The sequence below is a fragment of the Lissotriton helveticus genome, chromosome 4_1, assembly GCF_964261635.1.
Source record: "Lissotriton helveticus chromosome 4_1, aLisHel1.1, whole genome shotgun sequence".
Classification (NCBI taxonomy): Eukaryota; Metazoa; Chordata; class Amphibia; order Caudata; family Salamandridae; genus Lissotriton; species Lissotriton helveticus.
Genome location: NC_136063.1, coordinates 617576922 through 617603615, shown reverse-complemented (window position 1 = coordinate 617603615; position 26694 = coordinate 617576922). Strand labels below are relative to the sequence as shown.

Below are 26694 nucleotides of genomic sequence, written 5' to 3'. Positions count from 1 at the left end.
TAAAGTTTGAGCTATTGGTATTGTAAATGACAAATTTTTTATTAATGTTTTGTTTTGGAAATTAGCAAAATTAATAGCTTTGTCATTTACAATGCCAATAGTTTAACTTTCGCAAATGTGACACCTATAGCATTCGTAATGGAATATGTGTTGTATTTACGTGACTTACATGTATTGATATTACAAATAACAATGGCTTTTAATTTTTTTAAATAATTAAAACTTAAATAAAAGATTTTGTAATTTATGATGGCAATAGCTTAAACTTTTGTAAATAACTTTTGTGAAGATTACTACTTGTAATAATGCAGTATTTCATGATTGCACTCCGAAGTGTAAAGAAATATTGTAAGAGTGTCATTGCAGCACTTCAATACATCATTGGCCATCGCCACAAAAAAAGCAGAAAAGAGAATTTAGTGAAAGGAAGTAGTGCTGTAGAAGACAGCACACGACCGATCATCTCGCCACCACCCAGTGGTCCTAATCTCTGCAAGCTTCACACCTGGAAGGGGAAGCAGGCGCCAACAGGAGCCAGAAGCGCCTCGCCACCATACACTAAATAGCTTCCACTGCATGCGTGCCGTGCCGCGAATGTTAGAAAAGCAAAAAAATAGAAAAGGAAGGCGGCGGTCACCATGTCTGAAGGTGTAGCCGAGGTAAAATCTGCACAGCCGGCAATGATGTAAAGGCGCCCGCCACCTTTCTTTTTTATTTAAATTGTGCCATTGTTAAAGTTAAAGTGCGGCTTTTTACCGATGTTGAAAAGAAAAACAAAGGTTAAAAAAAAAAAATTATTATAAGTAAAAGCGCGACGTTTCAGTGCTTTAAAAAATGCATTTGTTAAGGCGCACGACGCTTGCTAAAAAAATGCCGTTGCGGGATAGCATGTCCTGCCTGCAAAGGTATGTCATTTAAAGAAAACAAGCTGCACCCAGCCCTGGACGCCCGCCTTCGCGGGTCACTCTGGGCTTCTCTCTCTGCTGTACAGTTCCTGCACTCGCAGCAGTCACAACACGAAGCGTGGGAATAGGCTCCTTACGATGCCTTTGATGGGTGTGGAAATCGGGCGGCAGCTCCCTGCCCTGCTGTCCCTGCCTGCCTGGCACCACTGTCGCCTCCGCCGTTCACAGCGTGGCACCACTCAACTCAGCCCTGGAGGTCCCTGCCTCAATCGCCCCAGCCAATCACCCCCACTGCGGCCATTGCCTCGAGGTTGCAACGCGGACAGCCGCAAAGACCACGAAAAGGGAGGGTCGGCATTCCTCTCCTCTATCAAAGACCCAGCAGAGGTCCAGTGGCTCCTATGGGCGGCAGCGAGCACAGCCCAGATGTCGGAATGCGATCAAAATTGTCCCCATTGTAAATGCATGCCATCAATACAGTCAGAGTTAATAACAAGTAAAATAACTTCACTACGCAGCACCTTCTCTGTTGCGCAACCTGTGGGTTAAGAGCCACCCGGCCTCTACCACGTCACGTCGCGCTCTGGTTCGCTGCGGTCCCGTGACCACGCACGCACAGTCTCATCTCCCCGGATTCCTGTGCGCGCTCTTATCAGCCGCGGTGGTCGCTCTGACTGCGACAGACTCCCTCCCGCGAATAGAGGCTGCCCGAGGAGATTACCTGCCGAGAGAGGCTGCCAACTTACACCCGGGCAGCGCCGAGGTCTTCGCTCCTTCCACAGCCCGAGTGAGTGGGTGGACTGTCATCGCGAGGAGTCCGACAGACCCGGTGAGTGGGGGGGGGGGGGGGGGAGCGCCTGTGTGTGTGCGTGCGTCTGTATGTGTGCGCTCGAGTGTATGTGTGCGCTCGAGTGTGTGCGTGTCTGTGCGTCTGTCTGTGCGTCTGCCTGCGTGTGTGTATGTGTGTGTTTGCGCACCTCAGGGAATCTGAGGCAGGGGATGTGCACGGCGCCGGCCTGGACGTGCGCGTCCACAGACACCAATCGGCGCGCGTGCCCGAACCCTGTCTCAGATTCCCAGGAGACGGGCAACTATAGTTGTCGAGCTGGACAATGCTTCGCATTGTGCTCCAGCTCGACCTAAAAAACGACTGGTACGAAAAATGGTATCTGGTTTGGGTTCTTGAAGGTTTTCAGTATTCCTGCCTGTTCCCTATAGTCAATTCCCACTGTGGACCATATTTTTTTTATTTAAAAAAAAATATATTTTTAGTAAGCAACTCCAGCCTTTTCCTTGCAATCTAGGCAAACCGAAGACTGGAATGATGGGAGTGTCCATCTTATTTGAGAACACTGTCCTTGAGAAACTCTCCCTGCGGTTGTATGATGTTACAACGCGATCTTTCAGATCGCGGTACATCACAACGCATCTTTTACAACGCAAGTCGTTACCACGACTTGCGCTGTAGGGTGCTGGACTTAGGAATATTAAGATTTACTATTCCAACTCCAGCCTACGTACAGTAGGGAAGGTGTTGGAATAGTAAATCTACTATTCCTTAGTCTAGAGCGCCCTCCAGCGCAAGTCGTGGTAACGACTTGCGTTGTAAAAGACGTGTGGTAATGGCAACGCTGTGTTTTGACCGATTTGTCATGGACGTTCCCCCTCCCAGCACCATCTAGCTATAATCAGTCAAGATTGCCTACCCTGAGTAGTAAAGCAAGCAATCCTCTAAGAACACAACCATTTCAGCTGCTATATAATACTTTGTATAGAGGAACACCCCCACCTCCCAATTTCCCCTGTGATTCGAAGTTTGTTCAAATCCTCTATGCCTTTCTGTATTGCGATAAGGAAAATAAGAGTACAACCAAGTACTCAGGAATATAAGAATACAGTCTAGTACTCTAAATAACTTAGTAGGTAAATATATCTGTTCTGGTAAATTTCTATACCAATTATTGGTAAGTCAAGTATCAGGGTGCTCCACCCACATAGAGTTTTAAGATGAGGAGAGATATGGATTCCACCTTAAGTGCTGGGCAGCCTCTGCGGCCATGACCTGTCTGCATGAACAAGCTTGTGTTATTTGGATGGGGAGTACAAGAACCACTGAAGGAAGTTTGCAGTGAATCCCATTTGAGACCTTAGGGTGTGGATGATGATGATGAAATTCTAAAGGATACAGAAAGAGGCTGAAAGCAATATCAGGTGGCTCGGGGCCATCTTCATCAAGGTGCCTTGCTAAGGCATGTAAAGTAGCTATCTTTGTGCTGCAGCGTGATCTGAAGACTATGAAGGAGATGGTTGGCATTGATGCAACCTTCTTTTTTGATAATCTTTCCAACAAAGAATAGGTGCATGATGGGGTGGAAGTAAGTGATGTAGTCATTGTCTAGTGAGGGTTTACTCAGAGTAAGAGCATCTGAGATATGACAGCCTTTGGGAATAGGTCTTGAGAAAGGAAGATGGTGATGGTGAGGAGGAAAGGAGAGAGTGCTTCTTCGGAGAAGACTGACAGTTTGTGCCATTCTTTCACCAAAGCAGCTCCATTTACTTCAGGACAGGTGTTAACAGGGAGCTGATTTGGTGTTGTGAATTTCATTAGGCTATAAAAAAAGCAGTGGGTTTTATCAAATAAAAATGTTTTTAAACTGGTTTTTCTTTTTTTCAAGAATCAAAATTACAACAATGTTGGATGTTTAACTACAAGATGTGTGCTGCATGGGGAAGAGAATATGCTCATGGTGAGCATAACAGTTTGCTTCTACTGTAATTAGTTAGCTTTTATAGAGTAATTTGTGTTAAACTAGATTTCCAAGTCTGCTCTCTTACCTCCTTGCAGTAATCAGCCGTAGCGCCACAAAGGTAAAGCAATAAAGAGGAGAGGAGAAGCCAAAGTAGTTTTACAAATACAGGCTCAACAAGATCAGCGTGTGTCTCAAGAACACTTGGCGAGGTCATAGTATAAGTGTCAGATACAGTCATTCTACATATTTGACACAGCTGCTTCCAAACAATTGCTCTCTCGACCTTACAACTTGCTCACTGCTCTTCCATCTGGTTAGGTCTCTTCCCAATTTCTAGCTGGTTACTGATCAACCCCCCCATTTAGCTAACTTAGTCCATTTCTAGAGCTAAACTTATTTAGTAGGATACACTCTAAATATCAGCTTCGCTTCCTAATATACTCTTGATTGAACAAATGTTCCCGGCAGCCCACTATCAAGAAAAACTACAGGGAGTCGCAAAGAGGGAGCCTTGCTGTGATCTCAGGATCAAAATTCTGTTTGATGAGGTATTTGCATAATCGGAGGAGGGAAGCAAGAAAACGTGTTACTAGCTGTTCTGTCACACCAGTTCTGGGAGTGAGAAGACATGGTTTGGAGGCTATTTCTCTTAATGGCAGAATTACCAAACCGTGGTCTGGATGAGTGTGGGTTGAAGCCAGTTTGAAAGTTCATTAGAAACATTTTGGAGTCTGTTAACAGGAACTTTGCTCCATAAAACTTGGTTTAGTCAACAGCTGCTTTAATTAAGGCTACATGGTATAAGAGACAACAAAAAACAATTAAAACGTAAAAAATTAGAGTGACGTTTGAAATACACTACCTTCTGCTGATTGGACAAGATGACGAACTTTCTTTAGTCACTCAAATTGGTAGTAGAGCCTCGATTTGAGGTTAGTGCAAAGTCTCACATTGGTACTACAATCGTAATGGTAACAGAGCAAGTATCTATGTCGACAAAAACCTGAGACTTAATGCGCTGTCCAAGAAAGGATAAGGCCATTGTTAGATCACCGACACACTGTGGAATTAAGGACAGTCAATCTAGTGAAGTAAGTGTTTTTGTAATTAAAGAAGATTCCAAAGGAAATGTTCAATTAAAAAGCAAATTATAAACAGACTGAAAAAAAGCAGACACCTAGAACAGTGCTGTGTATTGGCAAATACACCAAAATAAACAAAATGCACTAAAAATTGGCAGAGAGACAGAGCGAGAGATCGCTAGATGACCTCCAGAGAAAAAACACCAGCTCTTTAAGGTGATTCGGGGTTATTAACTAGGAGCCAGTAAATCTAAGACTGCTAGGATACAAACAATTGCACAATCAGCCTGTAAAAGATTGTCCCAACCTGCCAGAAGCAAAGCCTTTGCAACAAGACAAGGCAACAAACCTGGTAATCGGCTGAGTGACCAAGTAAAAAAGCACTGGCAAAGCCAACAGTTAATGCATATGTGGGATTTATATGCATTTTTCGAGTGAAGTGGTGTGGCACTGTGTGAACAGCGTGGAGCAGCACCGTGTGGCGCAACCTGGAGCGGCACCATGGGGCATGGCATTGAATAGAGCGGGGAGCGGATGGCATTGTGGAGAGCAGATTGCATTGCGCAGTGCATAGAGGCATTGCGGAGAGCAGAGAGGCATTGCGGAGAGCAGAGAGGCATTGCGGAGAGCAGAGAGGCATTGCGGAGAGCAGAGAGGCATTGCGGAGAGCAGAGAGGCATTGCGGAGAGCAGAGAGGCACTGCGGAGAGCAGAGAGGCACTGCGGAGAGCAGAGAGGCACTGCGGAGAGCAGAGAGGCACTGCGGAGAGCAGAGAGGCACTGCGGAGAGCAGAGAGGCACTGCGGAGAGCAGAGAGGCATTGCGTGGCACAGTGTGGAGTGGCATTGCATGGCGTCGAGCAGAGTGGCATTGTGCAGCGTGGAGCAGACTGGCTGAACGAGTGGATTTGCGTGGAGTGGCATTGCATGAAATGGAACGACATTGTGCAGAGTGGCATTGTGGAGTGTCACTGCGGAGCATGGAGTGGATTGGCTTTGACTGGAGTGGCATTGTGTGGTATGGAAAGTTGCCAATAAATTTGCTCTATAGCGCCTCAAAGCCTTGTGCTATATAAACGGAATTATAATATTCTATGTTACCAATTATCTTGACCTACAGTCTATGTAAACATTGGATGTCTCTGATCTGATGCAGATGCGAGTTAGTAAATACAACGCTTCTGCTAGACCTGGTTTGTTTCAAAATAAATTTGTTTTAAACAGGGAGGGGCTAGTGGGCAAGGAAGCAACATATATTGTTTGGGTATGAAGAGGATGGAGCCAGGTGGCTACAGCAGTGCTGTGGAGCTATAAATGTTAATCGCCTTTTCCAAACAGGAGTAGCAGACGTGCTCACTACTCAATTATGATAGTTACTAGCTTTCTCTATCACCTTGTTGTGATAAGAGGCGACCAGAAAAGACTGGCGGAAGTTTAAATCAAAGATACTCCAGAGCTAAAATTGGGGAGCTCGATGAAGTCTCGCTCAAACGTCGGGATGGGAGGAGGAACAAGCAACAAGAAGTGTGCAAGAAACAGTACCTCAATCACAGCGCAAGCAGCGATGGCCTCTAATTAAGATGAGTCAATCTGTGATTTTTCCAAGCTTCATAGACAGAAAAGGAAGAGACGCCCGCCACGTGCCGGCCAATTAGGAGGCACCAAAGAAGCGTGATAATAATGGCAACAAATGGCAAGTAATGGAAGCGCTCAAAGCCCTATATAGTAAGCAATACCCCTTGCAGCGACAAGCTCATCCACTTTCAGCAGGCAAGACCTAAAAAGGTCGAACAAAGCCTGCTGAGCAAAATAATATATTTTTTTTTTTATTATGGGATGTTTTAAAGATGTTTTTGTTCGTGCCATGACAAGAATAAACTAATTTGCGAGTTGGGGGATATTAGGTTAACAGGTTGCATTAAATGACTCAAATTACAGGCAATGCATGGGTCCCTGTGCAAAGAAGCTGTAACTCCTGAAATGTACACCCTAAATAAGTATGGCGGCTCACCACGTTACAATGGTTTGAAGAGGCCAACGTTTCAGGTTTTTAGGAGAGTGCACAGGTAGGGATTCTGTAGGTCCTGCAAACCGTGTGTAAAGGGGAAAACCCATGTATGGATGAGAGAAGATCCAGGAACGCTCCGTTCAGAAACGTGGATCATTGGCGAAGTGACACGTGTCCGGTTTCCTAACATACACTTGGCACAGAAAAATATATATTTAACTGTACAGCTAGATACGGCATTAATTAGTCTGAATTAACTTGTGTGAAATCCATATATTTTTAATTTGCGATATTTAGCATGGCATGTTCACAAAGTCTGCTTTTTAAACCATAAATTTGATAAACCTAGTTGCCCCTCTGGTGAAGCTGTGATCTACCATTGAAAACACCATTGAGAAACATTACCTATGAGGCTTTTATTGCTTGAAAATACGCTACATGCCAGCATTTTTTGAATAAACATTTGAGCTACTATGGTCAAGAAAGGGACTTATTCAACCAGCATTGAACCGTGTATCATATTAGTCTGTACTCATTTGATATCCGTTGTCCTACCTGTTCATCATTATATTTTCTGTTCTAGTGCCCAACACAGAGACCCACAAAATATTATTCCAAGATTCCTGAGCGAAACACTGACATGCTGGCTCTTTTGAACAACTGTGCTGTAGTCGAGGATGTGACATGGTGACAAGTTCATGACCAATTTATGATGATGAAATCAATTTTGACAAATCGAATCTTTGAATAATATAGCTGTGAGATTTAATGTCTCTGTGTTTCCACCCTACACAGTCCCATCCCTTTCCATGGAAATTCATCTCACCTTACAGTTTGTTTTTATGCGTAAGCGACACCGGGGATGAGCAGTGGGTGGCTGCGCAGTCTTTCGTCCTTTTCATGTGGAGCAAACAACTGGAAGATACATTTTTATTTGTTCCAAAAATACAAAGGGGGCCCCTGGTGCAAGGCTCTGGTCTGGAATGAGGGTGGTCTGCACTTAAAGCACAGTAGAGATCAGCACATACCTTTCTTTCTATTCATCATGTCTAAAATGGGATGGCAACATGTGCTGCATTGCCCTACTACCAGCTGGAAAATGTCATCACTGGTACTGGACACTGAAAGCCACCTTTCTCTTAGGTCAACCAAGTGCAGCTATCTTTAGCGCTTTTGCTTGCACCCTATAACAGGTTTCTTCTTTCTCAGTGAAATAATGTTACGATTGTGGTTTCGTATTCTTAACATTATTCTTTCATTATTCAAGTTTATATTTTAAGATAGCCTTTTCATAATGTTGCATTTCACATGTTGCACCAATGATTCCCATGGCAGGTTCTTTCACTGAATGGTGGTACATGGAAGTTGGTTGTGGCTCCCGAATATTTGTACTTCACCACCAATGAGAGTTGAGAGTGAGACAAAGCAAGTTGTCGGAGCACTAAATTCTCCCATTGTTGACTTCTATGATCCCGAATCTACACGCCTCAGGCAATAGGGAGTGCATATGCCTATAACTTTTAAGCCCATTGACGAATTTGCACCAACTCGGGCATTTGCTAGGTATTTTCCGTTATGGTGCAGCATGCCAGCTTTCGCACCGATCCATGCAGGGGGAAAAGAAAGCAGAGGGGCAAAAAAATTATGTATTCCATTTTAGCCCCCATAGAAAACCTTGCACTCGCCGACAGTCGAAACTGCTGAGCAGATTTACTCCAAACATGGCATGAAAGTAGAACTTCACTCCGAGCGCCTATTTTTGTTGGCTTGGGGAAAAAAAAATCTGTACTCTAGTTTTTGAAATATAAGTGATTTAAAAAGTTGCTGAGTGGGCTTTAAAGAGTGAACACTTCGGAGTAGCTGTCATTTGGGATTCGTGAATTCAAACATTTAAAAAAAGGAATCGGATAGGAGATGCGGGAATCCTATTTTCTGCATCGTTCCATACGTATCCACAGTACTAGAGTTGGTGCATATGTGGACGCAGAAACACGGAGGTTTGTAATCGGTTGGTCACAAGGCCTGAACACCCATGGTCAGAGTCCAGACCTTCTGGACAACCACTGCATGCCTATGGCCAACCCTAAAGGCCTTGCACAGATGCTGCTGGCTACCCGAGTTGGGTTATGGCCGACACACACATAGGGGTTACCCAGTTACTTGAGGGGCTGGGTTAATTACAACAAAGAAGCAAGATGCCACTTGGGCTCAACTGAACCAATTTTTTTAATATCCTTAAAATGGCCAGACTAGTAGGCCGTACTCTGTCAGCTCCATTTCTTGGAAGGCCAAACACAGCTTTAACAAAAGGACAGTGCAGCAGTTTTCAAATGGGAAGCTGTTACTGTGCACAATATGGAAAGGATAGCTGCCAGTTGATCCCCAGTGACCACAGAGAATGCTTTTGTATTGCGGTTTCCCAAAAAAATAAATATATGAAGCCATGTGAATCTGCAAAAGAAACGAGCACTGGCAAAGTCAAAAGGTCTCCCCTTTGCTGATGATAATGAAGACTCGTGGCTTTGCCAAGCTTTATGCCGATGCAAAACAGCATTGTGGAATAGAAAAAAAATAGACTGTTCCACAATGGCAGACACCCATTTTGGAGCTTCAAATAGAAAAAAAAAAAAGATATATTAGTGCTCAAGTGTATTTAAGCAGTAAATTGGCGTGGTTATGCACAAAAAAAACAACAAAAACAAGCATTGAAAATGCAATAGGTCTCGCAATAGAAGAGTTTGACATTTTTCGTTTTGCAAATGGATGAGTGGCGTTGCGTGGATGAGTGGCGTTGCGTGGGTGAGTGGCGTTGCGTGGGTGAGTGGCGTTGCGTGGGTGAGTGGCGTTGCGTGGGTGAGTGGCGTTGCGTGGGTGAGTGGCGTTGCGTGGGTGAGTGGCGTTGCGTGGGTGAGTGGCGTTGCGTGGGTGAGTGGCGTTGCGTGGGTGAGTGGCGTTGCGTGGGTGAGTGGCGCTGCGTGGGTGAGTGGCGCTGCGTGGGTGAGTGGCGCTGCGTGGGTGAGTGGCGCTGCGTGGGTGAGTGGCGCTGCGTGGGTGAGTGGCGCTGCGTGGGTGAGTGGCGCTGCGTGGGTGAGTGGCGCTGCGTGGGTGAGTGGCGCTGCGTGGGTGAGTGGCGCTGCGTGGGTGAGTGGCGCTGCGTGGGTGAGTGGCGCTGCGTGGGTGAGTGGCGCTGCGTGGGTGAGTGGCGCTGCGTGGGTGAGTGGCGCTGCGTGGGTGAGTGGCGCTGCGTGGGTGAGTGGCGCTGCGTGGGTGAGTGGCGCTGCGTGGGTGAGTGGCGCTGCGTGTGTGAGTGGCCCTGCGTGTGTGAGTGGCGCTGCGTGTGTGAGTGGCGCTGCGTGTGTGAGTGGCGCTGCGTGTGTGAGTGGCGCTGCGTGTGTGAGTGGCGTTGCGTGTGTGAGTGGCGTTGCGTGTGTGAGTGGCGTTGCGTGTGTGAGTGGCGTTGCGTGTGTGAGTGGCGTTGCGTGTGTGAGTGGCATTGCGTGGGTGATTGGCGTTGCGTGTGTGAGTGGCGTTGCGTGGGTGAGTGACGTTGCGTGGGTGAGTGACGTTGCGTGGGTGAGTGACGTTGCGTGGGTGAGTGGCGTTGCGTGGGTGAGTGGCGTTGCGTGGGTGAGTGGCGTTGCGTGGTTGAGTGGCGTTGCGTGTGTGAGTGGCGTTGTTTGTGTGAGTGGCGCTGTTGTTTCAGTGGCGTTGCGTGTGTGAGTGGCGCTGTTGTTTCAGTGGCGTTGCGTGGCTGAGTGGCGTTGCGTGGCTGAGTGGCGTTGCGTGGCTGAGTGGCGTTGCGTGGCTGAGTGGCGTTGCGTGGCTGAGTGGCGTTGCGTGGCTGAGTGGCGTTGCGTGGCTGAGTGGCGTTGCGTGGCTGAGTGGCGTTGCGTGGCTGAGTGGCGTTGCGTGGCTGAGTGGCGTTGCATGTGTGAGTGGCGTTGCATGTGTGAGTGGCGTTGCATGTGTGAGTGGCGTTGCATGTGTGAGTGGCGTTGCATGTGTGAGTGGCGTTGCATGTGTGAGTGGCGTTGCATGTGTGAGTGGCGTTGCATGTGTGAGTGGCGTTGCATGTGTGAGTGGCGTTGCATGTGTGATTGGCATATGTGTGTTTTGCATGTGTTAATTTATATTTTTAATGTAATGTGTGTGTGTATTCGTGTATTTGTATTGGGATTATAAGTGTTTAGTGAATGTTTTTAAAGTGTGTTTTATTTTTATTATGTAAAAATATCGTACGCTTTGTATTCCCTTTACGTTTGTTACGTAAGGGAGATTAGCGTTCTAGTCTTTTTTTTATTTTGATATAATGTTTAGTGTGACGTAATTTCTAGCCAATCGCAGCGCTACGTTTTGTGACGTAGCGTTGCGTTTGACGTGCGTCAACGGGGAAATTCCCATATCTTCGAGAACCGTCACGTGTGAAAGGCGCGTTGTGCTTCTTGTGTTGTTGCTGCGTCGTTTGACAGGTAAGTTTGAATTTTAATATTATTAATGTTTTGTATTGTTTATGACATTTGCGTATTCAGACTGTATTTCGTTTTGCGTATGTACTTAGTGTATAGTTATGTGACGTTTTAAAAATGTTGATGTGCTATGTATAAATGTTGATTTTAATGAATATATTGCAAATGTCTTAATTTTATGGGACGTAGTTCCGACATATTCCAACTGAATTTGACTTTTTGTATGCTGTTTGTGTACAGCTATTGAACGTTTGCAAATTTTTATCTGCTATGTATTAATGTTGTTTGTAATGAATATATGGCAATGTTGGAATTTTTTGTGATGTACGTACGACATATTCCGACTGAATTTGACTTTTCTTTTGCACATCGTGTCTAGCTATTGAAAGTTTCAAAATGTTTATGTGCTATGTATAAATGTTGTTTTTAGTAAATATCTTTCAATGTAGTTATTTTATGTACTGTACTTCAGACATTTTTTGGGAAATATTTTTTTTGTTGACAATGTGCGATTGCGATTGTACTGTTGTATTGTAATCACAGTGTCTTTCTTTTGCAGTATTATTCTTTTGTATTGTGATTGATTTTGATTAATATTTAAGGCTGAGATGAATTTAGACACTATTGGTATGCAACAACCTTCAACGTTTAAACTAGTGTTACTTGGTGTTTGCAGTAAATATGTTTTTGTACTTGCAGTTTATTTTGCTTTAGCCTGTGATCGTTTGTGAAGTGTTTTGGCTCGGTTTTTTTTCAAATAGTCTATGTTTTTTCCAATATGGCCGAAAATGTTTTCATGTGCATTGGTTTGATTTACAAAGGTGTTTTTAAGACTTATGCATTGCCAGATGAATCTTGAAAGTAATCGGCGGAAGAAACGCCGGAACGATATTTACGTGATCAGCTCGTGGATGATATGTTCACATGTGCTGTCAATGACGTCAATCATTACTTTCCATTTTATCACGTCGCAGCCCCACTTTTGAATTTCCCTATTAATAAAGCATATTCTTGTTTTAACCCTCCCTTGCTTCGTTAGTTTTGCTGTTATATATAGCGCTGTTCGTAAAAGGTGTGTCTGTTGATCACTCAGTGGTACTCTGTGTATCCACCTCAGAAGGATGAAGGTCGGATTCAGTCCTGACGGGGTTTACATTTATGGCCTGAAGGTTGTACATCGATGTCAGAGCTCAGTACTTATCTAAAGAATTCTAACTAGTGTGTCAGTTACGGACTTACGGTTTCTTTTCATCTGCAAAATAGTTAATAACTTAATGGCCATATAATTCCAATCCTCATTTTTAAGAATACATTTTCAATGGCCATGTTTATTGTAAATTCATTGTTCCTTGATGGCAAAACGAGACTAACTTTCTGGCCTGATTTGAGCATGGTTTTATTGGCAGTATGCCTATTGGGTGGTTTTGTGCCAAGTATCTTTGTTTGTGTTAATGAAGATTTAATAGTTGGAGTCACTTGAGGTTTGCATGTGAGTGAACCCAAGGAGTCCAATTGTAGTATATATTTTTTTGCGAATAAAGTCCAATTTGTTTTCTATATTGGAAAGCTGCATGCACATATTCGGCTTGTGTGTGAGTGGCGTTGCTTTGAGTGAGTGGCGTTGCTTTGAGTGAGTGGCGTTGCTTTGAGTGAGTGGCGTTGCTTTGAGTGAGTGGCGTTGCTTTGAGTGAGTGGCGTTGCTTTGAGTGAGTGGCGTTGCTTTGAGTGAGTGGCGTTGCTTTGAGTGAGTGGCGTTGCTTTGAGTGAGTGGCGTTGCGTGGGTGATGGTGGGCTTGCGTGGGTGTGAGTGGTTACAGAGTACAGAGTGGGTGAAAGGTGCAGAGTGGGTGAAAGGTGCAGAGTGGGTGAAAGGTGCAGAGTGGGTGAAAGGTGCAGAGTGGGTGAAAGGTGCAGAGTGGGTGAAAGGTGCAGAGTGGGTGACTGAAGCAGAGTGGGTGACTGAAGCAGAGTGGGTGACTGAAGCAGAGTGGGTGACTGAAGCAGAGTGGGTGACTGAAGCAGAGTGGGTGACTGAAGCAGAGTGGGTGACTGAAGCAGAGTGGGTGACTGAAGCAGAGTGGGTGACTGAAGCAGAGTGGGTGACTGAAGCAGAGTGGGTGACTGAAGCAGAGTGGGTGACTGAAGCAGAGTGGGTGAATATATATGTCTGATGCTTGTGGATGTCTGATGCTTGCATGTCTGCTGGGGTGACAGCGTCAGTACAAGTCAAGCTCTAAGTTGGTGTGTGTCAGAACTGGTTGCCTCGGGGAAAAATACAAGTTCTCCCTTTAAATAAAGAAAGAGGAGGTGAGAAAGGAGGGTCCGGCTTGGAGCTGGGAAAGAGGCTGAAAGGGAGGGGAGAATGCATGGAGCGCATTCCAATGAAGTCTGTTGCGAGGCGTGGGGGGCAGCCTTTGATGTGCGAGAGAGCTGCCGTGAAAGAAGTAAACAGCAGGCAAGTAATTAGGGGGGAGGAGAAGTCGCGCTGGGGTGAATACCTGAGGCCAAGCTGCCCGCGGGAGGGAGGCTGAAGGCTGTGATGTGGACGCGCGTCGTGAACTAGCCTCTTGTTGCCTGTGGGGGAGAAGACGGAGAAAAGGCAGAGAAGGGGACGGGGGATGAATGCGACACGGCGGGCAGGGGAGGGGGCGGAGCGGGGAGAGCGGCATGAGTGTGTGAAAGCAGCAGGGGCCTGGAGTGCGGCTAAGGGAACTGAAGAAATGCGACACGGCAGGCAGGGGAGGGGGCGGAGCGGGGGTGTGGGAGGAGTGCGGCTGAGGGAAAATACATGCAAGCAGGCGGCTGGGGGCATGTGCACGCGCTTTTACGCTCAATGCACATGCGCATTAAGCTTGAATTTCACGGGCACTGCAAGGAATCGCCACGATTCCTTGCAAGTTGGTTAAAGACTGTTTAAGCCCCAATAGTCTCGCAAGCTCGATGCGCATGCGCATCGACAGGCGAGACCTAAAAAGGAAGAACAAGTGGGCAACAGAGGCAGGTTGGGATGTAAGGTGGGAAGCTTCACATGGAGTGCTGGGGAAAAAAAGTATCATGTGCAGCAATGGAAGAGCGGGGGAGAACACGAGGGAGACAGCGGGAAGACATGCACAAATCGGAGAGTGTTTGAACAAAAAGAAAAAGTATAGTCTGAATAAACAAGCAGTAGAAGGGAACAGTAACGTACCCATGCTCCAGGGGTGCGACAAACACATGTAGAGGAAAATTAGATGCACATTGCTAACGAATAACAAGCAAGCAAATGAGTGACAATGAAGCCAACCAATGTTAAGCAATGGGTGGAGACTATGCCCACTCAAAGACAAAAGGTCTCGTAAGAGACATCGCATATGCTGTTTTAGGCAATACCTGAAAAGGAGGAGCCCAGACTCTTTAGTCCCTGTATAGTTTTTATTCAAACTTTTGTCCTGGTGAGAAGGTGTGAGATGTCGATGGTAGCAGGTGTACACAGACACACATTTCCTCCAGTACACAAGGAGAAATGTCATTATGTTTTGCAGAACACTTCTCAGGTTGATTAAAAGAAAATATGAGAATTCTAGTCATTCAAATTTGTCAGGCTCTTTTAAAAAGACGAAACGTCAAAAAAATGGTGAAGAAAATATACCCGATGATACCAGAAAAACAAAAAGGGATTGAAGATTTGTTTCAAGATACTTTGCATTCGGTCTTAATCAGAGGCAATGAACATAAAATGGCTACTCTATGAACATCAAATGTAACACAAAGCATTTAGATTAGTTGAGGTGCCAAGAGATAGTTTGCGCTACATACATTTCCCACTTACTCCAGGTAGAATTATATTAATAATAATCAGGTTTTAAGTAGCAAACGATACAATTCAATTGCTGTTTGGCACTCAAAAGCTGTTAATTACTGCCCAATGAAATTATGCTTATATGATCGACTTCACAAGACAAAAGCATTTGAATTAGCCCTTAAAGGATTCATACGAATGCCTTACGAATTGCATACTGATTGTTTGAGGAGGGTGCATAAGCCAATTAAATAGGTTACGAGTAGTCGAACGTGTGGCATGTGGGCTACTCCAGGATCTCAGCAATAAATACATTAACCCACTAAGCCAAGAGACATGGATTAAAACCCGTAACCTGCAGATGATATACTGGCATCCGAATTCTCTTACAAATATGGTCTTGAGACCTGCTGAATACACAGATCTCTGAAGCCAGGGCCAAAGTCCTCCTTTTAGCTATTTCACCAGCGAAACTATTCCTGAAGATAAGTAGGTAAAATACCCCAATGGATTTGCGTTTCATTGTGCTGGTAGTCGGAAGACAACACGATAGTGACGAGGTCAAATCTGGTTGTGGCCAACTTAATCTTTATTTTTCTAAAGTCAATAAAGTGAGTACCACTGAGCTGGGTAACAACAGTAAAAAAATAGAGGTAAATAGCAAGTAGGTGTGCGCACACCCACGTATTTACTAAGGGCGACAAGGATGCTGCAAAATTCTGTGCCAAAACGGGTGGGGATCAAAGTCCAGATTTTGCATTAAAACAAACGTGGCAACTATATGCTATGTTTCGCCCTTGGCAGCCCCTTTCATCTTCTTCACAGTTTAAAAACCACAAACCTACACAGTAAACAAAAAAAAGTGCAGGAACTTTTGCCTGCTTCATAATCCTTTTAATACCCGGTAATTATGTGGTCATGTAACTAGGAATTCTATCCAATCGCTTTATGTTAGTGCAAACGGCGGTTTTATTAACTGGGCAACTCACTGCCAAGAAGAGCAGAGGGGAACTGTTTGGAGTGAGCATTATACCATACACAGATGAAGAGTATTTACGAATGGCCATAAGCAGACTGTCGCCACCTAAGTACAATGTAACTTGTTACCAGTCACAAAAGTGGAAAGAAAGTGTCGAAAGACTATATAAAGTGGATGTAACAGTCATTAGCAATGCTAATAGGTCTGACTTTAGTAAATAGCATGGATATGTATTTGTGTGGAAGCAAATAGATTTAGGATAATCAGGTGCACTGCCAAGCCAAACCGAAAAACTATGCACGTTACTTGTCCTCCTCCCACTGTACTGATGCCAGAGAAAAAATACCATAAATTATCCAGTGCCATGTGTGTGTACAGTGGAGGCTCCTCTGCTAAGGCGCAGGAGTGTCGCCCCACTGAACATAAAGGAAAAATAACCATCGTTATTATCATGTTATATTTCCTATAGCTGTCAGTGTCTCTCGGGCGGAGCTGGCCAGAGCAGGGGAAGGGTGCTGTGCACTCCCAAAGTGTGCATAAACTGTTTGGCCGGCCCTCTTGGGTCCAATAAACAGTTTATGCACACTTCGCATGTTCCTACCAGGCTGCATTACACAGCCTGGCCAGGAATATGCACAGGCTCCCTGTTGCAGTCTAAGAGCCGATCCACGGCGCTCAAACCAATCACAACGTTGCATTGCAGAGTGGTGATTGGCTCAGGGGAGCCGTTCTGCTGGGTGCTTCCTGTTGCCGGGAGTCTGCAGGAAATGGACTTGGAGGATGCAGGAGAGGCAGTAGCCAGACTGGCGGCAGCCATCAGGCCGGCTGATCCAGGTTAGTGTTTTCTCCTATCCTTTGCCTGCCTACCACCACCACCACCACCCGGGCGCCAGCAGCAGCCACTACTGTGTGTGTGTACACCAAAAAAAAGGGGAGGTTTACACAGTTTAGTAGTGCTATGTGTGACCCTGAAAATTCAAGCTCAGGCAACTGGATAAATAAAGAAAATTATTACAGCCTTGTGGAACGAAAGCATGTTTTTTGTGGAAGCTTACAACTACTACCCAATCAAAACATGTACTCCTGACTCCCAACATGTGGGCGGAGCAACGTCCCTCTCCTGAAGATTCTCATTCTCACATAGCTGTCTGGTGGCAGCTGCGCTGTCAAGTCAGACCATAAAAACAAAACAGGCAAAAGTAAACATGTGCCATTCTAGCTATTGGGGGGGGGTGGACGGCTAGCCAAAAGTTGTATACATTTTTTCTGCATTTTCAAAAGGTGCACCTGATTTCTATTTCTCGTCCGATGGCGATTCTGCTCCAAGACGTGATGAAGGGGGTTAAAGAGAGCAAGTAGGACTGTGGAAACAAAGGGGGTGGGTGCAGTGACTGAAGATATGTTCCAAAGACTGGAGGTCGCAAGTCATGAGAGTAGATATGATTGAGAGCAACGTTATGAGCTTCTAATTACGACCACAGGCAAAATCCTTCCTTGCCACTTAGAAACCATTTCACCCCCAAGTAACATTCATCTTGGTATGCGCTACAGTTGCATGCGAGGCGTATGAAGCAGAGTTTAAGCCACGCTGATCATTTGACAACGTCCCTCCATTTTTGGCATGAACTGCTCTTGTGGGTAAGCCAACTCGGCATCCTCTAGAGTCTAGACAGACCTGTAAGTAAACTGAAGGCCACAAATCATGCAGTGTCCATTAAGCCTGTCATCCTTCCAAGATCAAAGCACTGACTACCACCGAGTTGGGTAAAAAGAATAACTGTCATTGCTTACAAATGGAACAAAATCTTGAAGCATGCTATGTAACCGCACTAATTGTTTCAGTACTCTAGCGCCCCGACTGGGGGTTTGCACTCTACAACAGGGCCCTACGTAATAATGTATAAATAACGCTATGCTGAATCTCTACGAGGATCCACAGAATAACAATTCCTTAATCAATTACTGTGGATGGAACTTCAGCAGACTCGAAACACCTGCTTTGACCCTTTAAGTTTCCATGCAAAAACACTTTCTCAATATGCTACCGACAGTGTACAGCAAGGACGCTCGGAAACCTTTTAAGTTTTCAAAAGAACTAAGCTTCATATCCCATTACACACTGCCGGACATCAAACACATTCATGCTAGGGAACCCCACTAGTGGACCCAGCAACGTTTTTTGGGGTATTCCACGATTACATCCAAAATGGAAAAAAAATGAGTTAGCCGCCCAGGGAAAGAAATGATCTAGGTTTATAGCGTGCCTGGTTTTAAATTGAGGTAGTTCTAAAGTCGGACTACGACGAGACACCTTACATTGGCGCAACAGGCCAGTCAGCAAACCAGTGGAGTAACAGAGAAAACGCACAAACCCATGGCTAGGTAATTTTCCAGACCTTCGACACAGCTGCTTCATGAACGTCAGACGCAACTCAATTTGGCTACAAAGATCACAAAAGGGTACATTTGACAGTCAAAATGTCTGGCTCACCATGCTGAATCAGAACTGAGAAACACAAAGTGTAGGTGCGCGCTTGTCCTCACATGGTATCTTAGGTAGTAACCTTGACAAAAAAAGAATGCGCGGCTACTGGTCATATCATCAGTTCTTCTCCTTTTGGCTTCATTTTACTCATTCAACACCATCTCCGCCTGGCGCATCATTGCCATATGGATTACTTGACCGTCTCTGGTTAACTCCCTCCTTTTTGGTGTGCACCCACCGAGCATCCCGCTGCCCTTTTGGGCAGTACGCAGCTGTGTAGCTGCGCATTTGCTTTTAGTCCTTATAAAAGTTACAATTTGGGCTTTCTTATGTATGCCCAATCTTTACACCGCCAGGGGCTGAGACGCATAACACACTACCTGCACCTGGGTGAATATGCACTACATAAAAATATTTCCTATATAGGCCGATAACCAAAAGCACCCACCCCCACACGGTATGGGTTGCTAATAATGCTGCCCCCACAAAGAGCAGAAAACGAATGTGCTGCTCTCACCGTTCGAATGCAAAAAGTGAGCGTGCCTAAAGCTCACAGAGAAGGAGAAAATGCCAGTGATCTGAAAAATCTAAACAGGCTATTCCAGAGTTAAAGCATTTATGGAATGCAAATTAGAACTGCTCACTGAACTTCGTGACCACGAAATAGCCAAGTCATCACAATTCCATTTTGCCGTTTTTGTGATGCAACGAACCAAACACAATGCAATTACAGCCAATTGCGTGAATTTGATTCGCACATCACAGCTTCCGTTTTACTGCTCTCATATTGGCACAGCCACGACAAAACACAACCAATAGTACATAAAGTGGAGCATGGCTATATTCTATATGAAACCACAAGTTACTGGCGTCTTAATCACACTTTATAATGTTGGAGCCCTCTGCATTTCATTCATTCGGCTCTTGGGTAGTCTCATGTTAGCAGTACAGTAAATGTTGTTATGCACCCGTTTTGTGTGTCGAGTGAGAGGTATGAAAGGCTGAACCTGCCAGGATTTGTACTTCTGAACTGCAGGTTACATATGGCCTACATAACAGGTAATGAACTCATTGTGCTGTCTTCACGCTGCCCGGGTTTCAATATCGGGCACTTTCCATTCCTGTTCACAAGCTCTAGCATGAAGCATAGTCATCTGTGGCTTTCACTGCAGGTGTAGTAGCACTGCTACTCAGAAATGTCCTCTCCTAAACACGACAGACACAATCAAACAAAGCTGTAGAACTATGACCTCTCGGGCGTGCAGCGATGGCCCTGAATAAGGCAAGTTACCTAGTACAGCCACCGGTTATTTGCAGTCACTGTTTGCTCATCTGGGTCACGGTGTAATGGAAAGCAAACATGAATTTGTATACTGGAATCTGTCACCACATGCTGCTTCCAAATCCTCGCACCAGGATCACAGCCAGGAAGTGCTCATTACTCGTGCAAATATTCATTATTCACAGAAAAAAACGTTAGTGCTTTCTCCCAGAGGCAGCAAGACGCGGTGTAAGGACCAGAGAATTACTGATCAAATGTTTCCAGCCACGACACCATTGAGTTTAATACTGACAAAAGATAAAACTGAAAGAGAACGCAAAGAATAACAAAAAAGTCAAAAAGGAAGCATGCCAAGATGCCCCCCAGGCATGTGTAGCTTAAATATCTGCACACAACTTACTTCACCCTCTCCAAGATTGTAGCATAGTGTAAGACCCCTGTGCCCCTCTATTCTAACAGCTCGTCTTAGGGATATAGGTGTGGAGGGCACAGCCCTGAGCCTCCTGACCTCCTTCCTCAATCAGAGAGAGCAGAAGGTCAAGCTGGGAGAGTACCTCTCCCCTGCTACACCTGTGCAATGTGGGGTCCCGCAGGGGTCGACCTTGAGCCCTACCCTTTTTAACATCTATGTGGCCCCACTTGCCAGGCTAGTAAGATTGCATGGGATGGAGGTGGTGTCATACGCCGATGACACACAAATTATGGTGTCTCTCTCCCACTTGGTGAGTACCTCCGCTTCCAGTTTAAGGGAACTGCACGGAGGCAGTCTCAGAGTGGATGATCCTGAACTCACTGAAACTGAACGGAGAGAAAACCGAGGTCCTGATCTTCGGTAGAGATCAGGACATATGATCCGCTTTCCACACCACTGACTGCTGCTCCTCCCTCCTTCCAGGAGAGGCCAGCAATATCAATATGCTGACAGGGGAGCTTTTTCTCCATCTTGTACTTGGGCTAGGCTTTAGGCTTCTAAAATGGAACAGGTAGGCAATTATCACTTGTGCATAGCAAACAATTAGTCCTAGCACACATTCATAAGGGCATTTCACATGATATGTTGGGCTCAGGATCCTAGGTTCAAAGCGAGAAGAGAGCTTTGTAGATGGGTCAGTAGACGTACATTCAGGTCTCACAGGTAAAAACGTGTTACTATAATTAACTAACATAGTAAGCAACATTTTAAACATGTGGAACACGCAGCTTGCTGTAGGGCTCAGATGCCAAATGCAGACCTTAGAACACAAAAGGTTGTATTCTTAACTCACAACAGGTAGGAGGCCTGTCTGAGAGTACATCAATCAGGCTAATCCTTTTTTGGTTTCATAGTAGCTTGCTGCTCGCCGAAAAGAGCTTCAACACCTGATCAGGGGTAGCAAGCGCTATATAAATGCAAACCTTTTCCACATTCTCTCTCTCCACTATCCTGTTCAATCAAAATAACAGACTAACATATCCACCGCTCAAATTAATTTCATATTTCACTATACTAATTCACCCTAATCCTTTATGTGTTCCGGAGTAGCGCGTTACTAGCCGAAACAGCAATTTGACGCCTCGTTAGGGGTAGTAAGCTCTATATCACTGAAATTACAGTTAAGATGCGAACATCCATTCAAAAATAGGTGAAATGGAGTAAGAAAAAGCATGCAAATGGCAAATATGTCTAAGAATCGGTTCTGGCGTTCCATAAACTCTGATCCCAACGAGATCAGTTTCACTACTTTCATAAATTGTCTTTATGCTCAAGCTATTCTTTGGTCTATCACATCCGAAACATCTGCCAAGTAAGACAGGAGGCCCAGCAACAATTTTTTTTTAGCAGCCAAGGAATGCTGTAAAGAGAATGCGAGCAAACAACACTGCAGTCCTTCGGCAGCTACTTAAAATGGTAAGAAGACTGGTGGGTTCTACTCCAAATCTAGAGGTATATGTACCCGCCTGGAAAACTTCACCAGCAGACAGGCTGAAGAAGCTCCTCTAGACATAAGCCCTATAAGTAATACTTGTTTTGACATGCATCCAAAAGGGTAACACCATTTTATGTTAGCTCACAAGAAGATCTTGGCAAACACTACATCAGGCTTGGAGTAAACAGTCTTCACATATGATCATTACACCTGGACCCACTGAAATCCGAGTTAAAAAGGCATTATCACAGTTACATGTTAACTATATCATTTAACCCTTATCTTACTTTGTATATACACTGAATTTATGTTTGTTGTCTCTGTATGGTATTCAGTACATAAACGCTCCGTTTCATACAGATAAACTAATCTTCCCAGGGTATCCACATAGGGTTTGAGTTTCAATTAAAAACATTAAATTGACATCTTGGTAGATTTGAATTGGCAGGCATACTCAATTATATAAAAGATCAGAAAGACAACATTCTGGAGTGACACACTTGGGAGTAATAAATTACTCACAGTTTGTTCTACATACCTCAGATATTCACAGTTAAGGGACGTGGGCTTTCTCAGCTAAAAGTCTGCGTTACTTTAACTAACGGGAAAGTTTTGCCTTTATATAGCTAGAATTTGTCATTCCTATTATAGCTATTCTGAATAGTTAACTGCACAAAACACGCAAGTGCCAGTTAGCTTAAAGCAAAGAAAGGCAACGTGACTACGGACAGCAACGAGAGAAACAAATTGGAACCATCTGTTCCCCTCCCCTCTAAGAACTGACACGTGAACATAGTAGCCCAAGTAGTGCAAGGGTGAGTTTCTGCCTCTGGGCCCAACCGGTTTACAAAGCATGGCCTCTCCCTCCCTCCCAACACTTTTACACTCCACAGGATTATACTCTCGCACGTGAACCGTCTCAGAGAGTCAGATACATGCGCAGGTTACCCATTCCAGACGAAACATAAACGCGAACTAATGGGTTGTATAGAACCCGACAGGAGGCAATTGAAGATTTCTGGGACAGGCTCAAACTATGCAAGATATCTCAACGTGTGCTATTGCATCAATCAGATCGCGAGGCGCTCACCGAACCCTGCTCCCCCCCCAATCTGATACTTATTAGGCCTACCTACCTATATGTACAATAGGAAAAGACAGCACTACTACAAGTAAGAATACAACGAAAAGCATCACACGTGACTTAAGGGACACCCCACAACTTGATATTCGCATAGGCAGCCACAAACATGTACAATTTCAATACATTTTCAAGCATGAAGCCAAATGATCTTTCAAGCGCGTCTCCATGCAAGCTTTAATAAAAGCAGCCTTGAGCGAAGTGACTCATTCAAGGCTAGTAAAAATTTTCCCAGGCTATTCAGCGTTCTCGCTAACAATGCCTTTAATTTAATTTGACTGCTATGTTTTCGAATGAGTTGCCGAAAACATTTGACTGCTGAAATGATCTACTGTGGACACATAACTGTTTTAAATATGGCACAGTCGACGAATGAAAGCAGTCCCAGGCGGGTCTGCTTCATCTAACGAGCTTTCCGGTAATTCCTGCACAACTCCCAGCCCCCAGGCCTTCCCTGCTCAATGCAGAGGACTCCTGGCCTACTTATGCACTAATCCCTTCACCATTTCATTTGTACTAATCTCACAGCAAACGCCACGGTTCTATCACAACTCGCAAGTGCGACTTTAAACGTTCAAAAGGTACAAACTGTGGAGTTGATAAAATAAGTATCACATGACAAGCGTTCAATGACATATACTATGCGTCTGAACACATACTAAAAAGAAGAAAGGTCGGAGCATAACACTACATGTGGGCCTAAGTAGCAGATAATATTCACCCCCTAACGTGATTATGAAGGGAAATCTGGATCGATAATGTTCAAAATACTGCCAAGCGCAGTAACCTACCAGTGCAAATAATAATTTAGCTATTTGGAGAAAGATAAGTCCAAATTATATGTTTTAAGTGAGAAATAAGAGAATGGGCAAAGTGCATGTTCGAGGTGTATTGTGCAACTTACCACAAATTGACTAAATAGTCTATGAGCATGCTGTGCAGCCTTCTACGATAAGCTATTGTGGTACTTTAGAGATTTGTGAGTGGACAGAAGGTGGAAAGGTGCAATGTTCTCTAGCAGAGGGCGGTAAAGATTCAGAGAGGGCTGTGTACATAAGCTTATAGGCTGCTACACACTGATGGAGCATAGTGGCAGCATCATGCGCCACGCCCCCCAAAATACCTTAAATAAAACTCCCTCGGTATGCACGACTACAAAAAAAGGAGAGTACACTACAGGCAATGTGTTGCAATATGCAGAGTAAAAATTGCCTATGACACAAACGCAACGCAGAGAGGGCAAAAACGATGCACAGCGCAAGGTATGTCTACACAGGGCAGGGTTTAGGGACAAGCACTGCAGAGTTACAGTACGGCAAGGAAGATTACATAAAACACTCGTCCAGTATAGCCGGGCGCAAAATCATAGCGCCACACGCACAAGGAGCACATATAGGCACACGTAGGAAACAGGAGTACATGGTAGGGTGCAGAGACGCAAGGATAAGCATGGGCACCTGCCAATGCATATGTGTCTGTCACACGGGTACCAACCTCGCTTGACCCCGGGGTTCTTGCCCCTGTTGTTCGGTCTAGAAGGCATGGTCTGCTTTGCTCGCTTGTTCCTCTGCTTTGTGGAATCTGTAGCCGGTGCAACCTATATGCTGCCTGCGGAGGTCTCGTAGCGTGGTGGACAGTCTTAACGGATATTTGGAAAGGAACCCGCCGTGCCTAGCTGCGCCCCTTGCTGCTTCTTCCCCTGGGTTAATGCCAGGTACGGTGGTTGGCACTCCTCGTCTGCGCATGCTCAGTCGTGTCACGCCGCTCCCAATCCAAGGTGGAGGCAATCCTCCTACCGCCCCTTTCCAGGATGGGTAGATTCGCCACGCAGCAAGGCCTCCTATCCCCGCCCCCAACTGACCGCGACCAATCGGGAGAGAAAGTGGGTCTGGGACGCAGTCCGTGCAAGCAAGTACATCCAGGGTTTGAAAGCCCTGTCCTGCCTGTCAGAACAGAGAGCCCTCTGTGATTGGTCAACTATCCCCCCTCGCCCACCTTCTCCTCTCCATTCTCTTTCTCCATTGTGTTTATTTTCTTCCCAGACGCCGAAGCCCCAAAGAACCTTTTGAACGTGGCACAATCAAACCGCGCAGCCTCTCGCGAGGTTTCAATGAGATTTGGGAGGGGGCGAGAGGCGTATAACCCCCAGTTTCAAAAGGAGAGCGCTAAGAGCTGGTTTCTCCTGAAGATATTTTATTTATTTATTTATTTATGCATTTTTATATAGCGCGGACTTTACCCGAAGGTGTCAGAGCGCTTCACAAAAGGAACAGAAATGGAACATAATGAGAAACATTACAAAAGCATACGTTACGTTACATAAAGTAATAGTGACATTTGTGATCAAACAATATACATGAGGTATTAAAAATTGTGAGCAACCAAAAATACATGAAGTAGTAAAGGTAATAATGACAATTGTGAGCAAACAGAATACATGAGGTAGTAAAAATTGTGAGCAACCAAAAATACATGAGGTAGTAAAGGTAATAGTGACAGTTGTGAGCAAACAGAATACATGAGGTAGAGAAAGTTGTGAGCAGCCAAAAATACATGAGGTAGTAAAAAGTGCACAGGAAGAAAAAAGTGACAAGTGTGTAGTTACAAGAGAGAACAAAGTATCATTTGAGGTGTAATACTGCAAAAGGTGCTAGACACTCAGGCACACGAACAAGCGTTGTGTAGGCAAGGTGGCACTTGTGCAAGTATCAAAGATAAAAACATGTGAGAGGTAGCAAACCGTGTGTTACAAGGGCAAAGAGGTGTGTGCATGTTACACAAGGGCACCAAGCACAGGTACATGGAAAATACTCCAAAGAGGCAGACGCTCCAACCCCAGGAATACCCTGGGAAAGCACTTCCATGGGCATGGAAAATATCAGCAGTGGGAAGTCTTCCTCCAAATACCAAGAGGACGTGAATCACTTTTGGAGGTGTCTCTGAAGGAGGAGAACTTTGAGGTCTCTTTTGAAAGCCTGGGAGGAGGCAGTGGTCCGGAGCTGAGGCGGGAGTGAGTTCCAGATTCTCACTGCGTTGCCTGAAAAGGATTGGGCCATTGTTCTCTCCTTCTTGAAAGTGGGAGGTTCAAGTAGAAGATTCTCCGCATTGCGTGAGGGTCTAGAGCCTCCAGAGAGTTTCAGTTTATTCGCCAGGTAGCGAGGAGAGGAGGAGTGCAAGGCTTTGTGGGTGATACAAGCGGTCTTGTAGATAGCTCTAGCCTCGAAGGGGAGCCAGCGAAGGGTGGATAACATCGGTGTGATATGATCGCTTCTTTTGGCCCCATAAATGAAGCGAGCTGCTGAATGGAAAACAGACTTAAGTGGGGACAGGTGGGATTTGGGGAGGCCAGTAAGAAGAGAATTGCAGTAGTCTAATCTGGAGAGGACCAGCGATTGCACCAGCGTTATAAGGTCCTGTTCCGGGAAGAAGCGTCTGATTCCCCAAAGAAGGCGCAGTTGGTAACGAGCAGATTTTGCAATAGAATTGATGTGGGGGGTTAGATTGAGTTTTTTGTCTAGAATAACTCCAAGGGATTTTGCGCTGTCGACAATGATGGGTTTAGTGTTGAGTAGATTCAGCTGATCCATCCATGATTGAACCGGGGGGGGGGAGAGAGTGAGGAGGAGAAGAGGAGGAATTCAGTTTTGGAAGGATTCAGAATCAGTTGATGAGTTGACATCCAGTTTTGGATGGAGTCCAGAGTAGAGCTTAGGAAGGAGAGATCATGGGTGGAGGCAACCTTGAGGTAGAGTTGAGTGTCGTCTGCATAGAGATGGTAGTGAATCCCGGATTAGCTTAGGAGGTTTCCCAGTGGTTCTAAGTAGAGATTGAACAATGTGGGTGCAAGTATAGAGCCTTGAGGAACACCCTGACCTACCGCCACAGGAGAAGAAAGACTGTTCGCAATTTTGAT

General features: G+C 45.2%; 1 protein-coding gene across 5 annotated transcripts in view; it reads right to left on the bottom strand.

Moving 5' to 3' along the window:
- ASPH (aspartate beta-hydroxylase) overlaps positions 1–24530 on the bottom strand; it is a 674605-nt gene extending 650075 nt beyond the window's left edge. For 2 of the 5 annotated variants that reach the window (XM_078687255.1, XM_078687258.1), the window contains exon 1: positions 24276–24522. In XM_078687255.1, the coding sequence (XP_078543381.1) occupies positions 24276–24324 (49 nt within the window). In that variant the 5' untranslated portion in view covers positions 24325–24522. Of the gene's footprint in view, positions 1–24275 lie in introns of all 5 variants that reach the window. The other 3 variants (XM_078687254.1, XM_078687259.1, XM_078687257.1) reach the window with 3 other exon arrangements.
- Positions 24531–26694: the final 2164 nt, after the last annotated feature.